Source organism: Psammomys obesus, unplaced genomic scaffold (genome assembly GCF_907164565.1).
Source record: "Psammomys obesus unplaced genomic scaffold, mPsaObe1.curated_primary_1811, whole genome shotgun sequence".
NCBI lineage: Eukaryota > Metazoa > Chordata > Mammalia > Rodentia > Muridae > Psammomys > Psammomys obesus.
Window position 1 is genome coordinate 431,814 of NW_026585895.1, and position 6,466 is coordinate 438,279.

The following is a 6,466-nucleotide window of genomic DNA, read 5'->3' on the forward strand; positions in this document are numbered from 1 at the left end:
TGAGCAGCTTGAACAAGTGGGGTGGCTTGCAAGCTGCGTGATTAAGTAGATTATTGATTTCTACTTATACAAAATATGCATTTTGAGCTGAGCTAAATGAGATGCTAATGACTATGCCTTGATCACTTTCTGAAAGAACAACCAGGCTTAAACATCTATGTTCAACAAGTCAACATGGTTAAAAACTACTCACACAAATTTGCTTAAGTGGGAAGTATGAAAACTGTTATAAAGTATTAATTTCTTACATGCTTATCACAGAGGACATCTACACATAGGGATTACTCCCCTTAAATTTCACGAGAGACACTAAAAGTAGTTATGTTAAGAATTAAGTAAAAGAAGCCTGTGTTCACTGGAATTTGGACTAAATGGAAGATGAAGTGGATAAACAGAAGTCAGTAGAGTGTACAATGAGGCAATTGATATTATTAGCCAGTGTTTAGATAAGAGAGAAATTCCATATTAGTTTCGAATTTAATTAATCTATTATGCAAATTCGCAAATACAGAACTAAAAAAGAGGTTGCACTTTGTCAATATGGAAACTTGAAGTCAGGAACTGTTTTGTGTTCATTGACTCAATTCATGAAACGGCCTCAATAAAGAGTACCATCTGGCTGTGTATACTGTAGCAGGGGTTCAAACTAGAAATTGTGATAAATATTCAACAGTGCTTAGTGGTTATTAACACATAAAGTATGGCCAGAGATGAAGTGAACATTAAAAATGTAATCCGATAGAATTAGATAGTAAAACCTGTAAACCGTTTATCAAGATAATATATCTATTTGCTTTATACTTATAAGTTATAAAGATAATTCCAATACATTTTTCACTGTTTCAGTTTATTGGTATGAGTCAACACATTAAGAATAAAAAGAAGAAAGAAAAGAAAGAAGAAAGAAAGAAAGAAAGAAAGAAAGAAAGAAAGAAAGAAAGAAAGAAAGAAAAAGAAAAGATAGAAAAAGGAACTGGGAAAAATGGGTGAGCATTTGCTGCTCTCACAAAAGATCTGAATTTGGTTTCCAGCATCCACATAAGGTGGCTCACAACTTCCATACCGAAGCTCCAGGAGATCTGACAGCCACTTCCACCATTTGTAGATACCTGCATACACATATGCACACATGCACAAGCGCATACACAAACATAAAAATGAAAAATAAATCTAAAAGTATAAAAAGGAAAGACCTTTCAACTCAAGTTTTTATACATGATGCTGAGTGACTAAAAATACACCCAAAGTTTTGAGATGATTCTCTCAGTACTAAGGGCAAGAAGCCTTTGGTAGATTGATATTTTCCTAAGACATGCAACAGACACTGATAATACACAGCAAATAAGACATGATTTGCTCTACAACTCAAAACAATATTCTTACTTATTTAATTAACCAGTATTACATTGTACTAGATTAATTTGTTATTATAATATTAATATATTAAAGATCAGAAAGGAGAGGAGAACCTCCCCTATCAGTGGACTTGGGGAGGGGCATGCATGCAGAAACGGGAGGAAGGGTGAGATGGGGAGAGGAGAAGGGAGGGGCTTATGGGGGGATACAAAATGAATAAAGTGTAATTAATAAAAAATAAAAAAGTTAAAAAAATTTAAAAAAAGATAAATTTAGAATTAGGAAAGCAACAATAATAAAACACAACATCACAAAGCTAATATATTGTGAATCACTTGATTATTATATGAAATGAAATAAAGAAATGGAAATTTCTTTTATAATCATTATTTTCTCCATAATTTCTAGTGTAGGGCTCTATGGGATGATGGCAGGTAATGGGAAATATAGAAGTGGCAGAAAGCTACCAAAGAAATGAAAGTGAGGAGACAAAGGTCAAGCAAAGAGATAGTTTCCTATTATTTCTGAAGATTGTACAAAAAGGCCCATGAAAACTATTCAGATAATGACCTGGTATTAGTGAGGTCAATCACAAATATTCGTGTATACAAACAAATGTACCCATCACTCTGTCACAAAATCAGACTAAAAACAACATAGAAAAGAAAGAACATTATTAAATGCTCTTAGAACAGGTTCCTATGCTATGACTTCTCATACAGTCAAAGATTTCCTTCATACTGGAATATAGGTTTGAAAAATCTGCTTTACTCTGCATTTATATCATATCCCTCCACAGTAACATACTTAAAATCATGGATTTTATTTGTATTTACTCACACTGTGCCTTAAGGACACTGACTAATATTTGGAACTTGTAGTTTCTTTTTTTTTTACTTTTTTAATTTTTTATTAATTACACTTTATTCATTTAAATAACCTAAAGTAAGCTATTCACTAAATGAGGCTCAAGTAACCAGCTATTGTGTGAAGACAATAAAATTTAAGCAAAATTTAAGTTGCATGATTTAATCAGTCATATAATAAGATGACTAGCTATAAAGCAAAGAGGGGACAACAAAAATAATTTAGGCTTTGATTCTTCATTTTTTTTTTCAGTTGAGAGTAGTGAAAAGCAATTGACCACACAATTGAGAAAACAGGAGCAATGTGGTAATCCATGAGATGAAAAAAAAATTAAAATCATTAAACTTCTTTTAAATATTATTTTATTTAATATATGATCCTGCACTATGGAGTATGAAAATTATTATTTTTTTCTCTTTGGAGGGACTGGATAATATCACTCATTTAAAAAACCAAGAGATGATCAAAATTAAGATTAAACATTAAGATTATTTCCCACTTCCCCTTCCTCCTTCCATATCCTCTCATATACCACTACTCACCTTTTAAAATACAGGGCCTTTCTTTTCATTAATTGTTATTACATGCATACAGGAGTATAGTTGGTTTTATTAATTATTTTAGTTAATAAAACACTGTATAGGCTGGGTATGGTGGAACATGCCTTTATTCCAGTGCTCAGGGAAGCAGAGGCAGGAGGATAACTGTGAGTTCAAGGCCAGCCTGGTCTACAAAGGAGGTACAGGACAACAAAGCTCACACAAAGAAAAACTCTGGAAAAAACAAACCAAACCAAAACCAAACCAAAAACATTGTCTAAAGTCCTATTGTGAATGAATAATACAAATAACTTATTAAATTCCCAAATTAATCAGTTGTTTCTTTAAGTTTGCCCCAACCATAATATCACTTATGAGGAATGTACCTTTTTTAAAGTAAGTGCTTAAATATATGTATATGTTTGCATATATACATACTCATATAAACACAATAAAGAAATTATAAATAGGCCATAAATTTGAACGGCAGATGTAATGAGAGAAGATGAAGTAGATAAAACAATTTTTAAAAGCCATTTTTTTCATCATTTTCACTTTTAAAAGTAAAATGCAATAAATTGTCTATTTAAAAATCTCTAGCTCATAGATGTAAAGCACAAGGTTAGGAATTTATGAAAATAAATTATTCAATTGGAAACATCCTAAATGGGTAAGAAACAAAATAAAAGATAACAGCAAAAACCAAAGTCACCTGTTATAAAGAGATATGCTACTTCAGTGGTCACCACTCATGCAAGCCTATTCATACACTATTTGCACAAATTATAATTCAGACACACAAGCAAATCTTGTTACTCTGTGGTAGGTGAGTTGATTTTGATTCACATATGATCTCATGATACCTTTGCCTTGGGAGGCCAGTCATTTTCTCCTTAGAATTTCCAAATGTCAGTAAGACCCAGGAGAGCCTGTGACCTTGGAGACCACTGTGCAAATATTACTAGGAATTAACACTGAATAAGAAATCTCCCAATGACTTATATATTTATATAAACTAGCATCACTCCCTAACTTAGAGAAGAGCCTTACAGAGAATGACAACAATCAGGCTGAGATTTCCTCCATAGTCAGGTAAGAAGAAACATTCTGCTGATTATTTGCAATAAAACTCTTCCTCAAATAGTCCATTATATTTTCTATTCAGAAGTCCATGAACTTGTCCGTCTGTGCCGAAACAACACAAAGCTGATGTCCACAATCCTAGGAACAAGGTAAGTATTCTCTCAACTGCTCTTTGGTTCTTGCAAATGTTATAGAAAAAAAAAGATTAATAAAATAAACAATTCTTGTATAAAAAGAACATTTGTTTTGCTGAGCAGTCTTAATTGTAGGATAAATTTTGAATAATTTAAAAGAGAGAATGTGTCACATAGAGACTCATGGATGGAGGCAATATGCAAAAATGAGAAAAATGTGTTCAAGATGTGAAATTCAAAAACCATATTGCTTCGATAAAACTTGATGTAATTTATATATTTTTGTCTATAGATTTGTCAGGAAAGAAAATAAATCTTATCTCAGTGAACTTTTAAACAACAGTAGCCTGTGCCAAGAAAGTCTCCATTGTTTTCTTCACAGCATCTAAAGAGAGGTTTGTGAAAAAGGACTGGAAATGGGACTTCAACTAGTACATTCCTACATCTGAAAGTGGAGAAGTACTGACCAGTATTCATTTTTGCCTGGTTTTCTCTTCCATTTGACACTCAAAATGTGAATCTGAGTTATCAACATTGCCACAAAGACCCAGGTGAGTTTGCAAGCTTTATTCTAACATCCTTCTATCAAAATGAGATTTGGTTCTAAGAATTAAATTATTTGGTAGAGAGAGAAAATTTCTTGTGGCATAAGTATATAGATAAATAGATGATAGACAAATGAATGTATAGATTATAGATAGAGATATATAGACAGATAGATAGATGATAGATAGATAGATAGATAGATAGATAGATAGATGATACATACATACATACATACATACATACATACATACATACATACATACATAAATAATAAATGATCATCTAGGCAATATGATTTTGGATGAGATGGTAGTATTCTTTCTGTTAAATACTACATGTTAGGCAAATTTTCAACCATTGAACAACCACAGCCAACTGGTCTTTTTCTAAAATTTACCTTTAATTGTTTGCTCTACAAACTGAGAAGCCATCGGGATAATTGAAATTGGATATATTTGGTAGCCTACTGCATTAAACAACATCAACCCACAAAGCAGTTGTATTTGATTACAATGTCTTTGCTGCACCAATAAATTGCCTTAATATTATCTTGTTTCATTTTTGCTTTTCAGATGTTAAGACTTGATGAAATGACTGAAAGGAATACCACTGTTGTGACAGAATTCATCCTCTTAGGGTTTGCAGTCCATAGAGAGATAGAAATCATTCTCTTTCTCCTCATTCTAGTGGTCTACAGTCTGACTTTGGTGGGAAATGTAGGAATGATTTCACTAATCAGGATGGATTCTAGACTTCACACACCCATGTACTTCTTCCTCAGTAATCTGGCCTTTGTAGACCTTTGTTATTCCTCTTCAGTAGCCCCCAAGTTCCTGGAGACACTCATCACTCATAGAAGGTCTATATCTTTCTATGCCTGTGCAACCCAGCTTGGTTTTTTTCTGTACTTTTTGATTTCAGAGATGTTTCTCCTTGCAGTGATGGCTTATGACCGCTATGTGGCCATTTGCAATCCTCTTCTGTATGTGGTGGTCATGTCTCAGAAAGTATGCCTACGACTTGTAATGGGCCCCTACTTTTACAGTTTTGTCGTTGCTTTGCTCCACACAGTAGTTACTTTCCGATTGTTTTACTGTGGCCCCAATATAATCAACCACTTTTATTGTGATGATGTCCCTTTGATGGCTCTCGCATGCTCAGACAGCAGCCTCAAGGAGATTCTAATATTCATCTTTGCTGGATTCAACATGATCAGTTCTTTGACCACTGTCCTAATTTCTTACTTATACATTGTGGCTGCTATCTTGAGAATCCAGTCCACGGAAGGGAGGTGCAAAGCTTTCTCAACATGTGCCTCTCATCTCACTGCTGTGACTATATTTTATGGAACACTCATTTTCATGTATCTGCAGCCAAAATCAAGCCATTCCCTTGACACAGACAAAATGGCCTCAGTGTTTTACACAACTGTCATTCCCATGCTCAATCCCATGATCTACAGCTTAAGGAACAAAGAGGTAAAGAGCGCTCTGAGAAAAGCCCTTGAAAAATGCTATGTGCTACCTCTAATGCGCCTCAGGAAAGGAATTTCCTGACTAGAACCAATGCAATGTAAAGAAATGCCCTTTTTTTAAAAATCTTTGAAATAAATTAATTTTTATTATAATTTTGATGAGCAGAGTCCTTCCATTCACTATCCACATCTAGAATTCTCTTGCAAGACAAACACAATGTAAAATACGTAGAAAAGGCAATAAATGGATTAGACATACGGTAAATGGATGACAGGTAGATAGATGATAGATAATGATAAATATATTTATTTCTAGGAGATGATTTAGTAGATAAAGCACTTGCCCTACAAGCCTGAGGTCCTGACTTTGAAAATCAGTACTCCTATAGTAAGATGGAAAGCTGAGACAGAAGAATCCCAGAAGCTTATAGGCCAGCTAATATGGTGTAGGTGATGAAACACGGTGG

At 33.7% G+C, this 6,466-nt stretch overlaps 1 protein-coding gene across 1 annotated transcript; it reads left to right on the forward strand.

Moving 5' to 3' along the window:
- Window positions 1-5,115: 5,115 nt before the first annotated feature.
- On the forward strand, window positions 5,116-6,081 carry LOC129671511 (olfactory receptor 1038-like). Its single transcript, XM_055600545.1, has one exon. The coding sequence runs from the start codon at window positions 5,116-5,118 to the stop codon at window positions 6,079-6,081; it is 966 nt and encodes a 321-aa protein (XP_055456520.1).
- The last annotated feature ends 385 nt before the right edge of the window (window positions 6,082-6,466 follow it).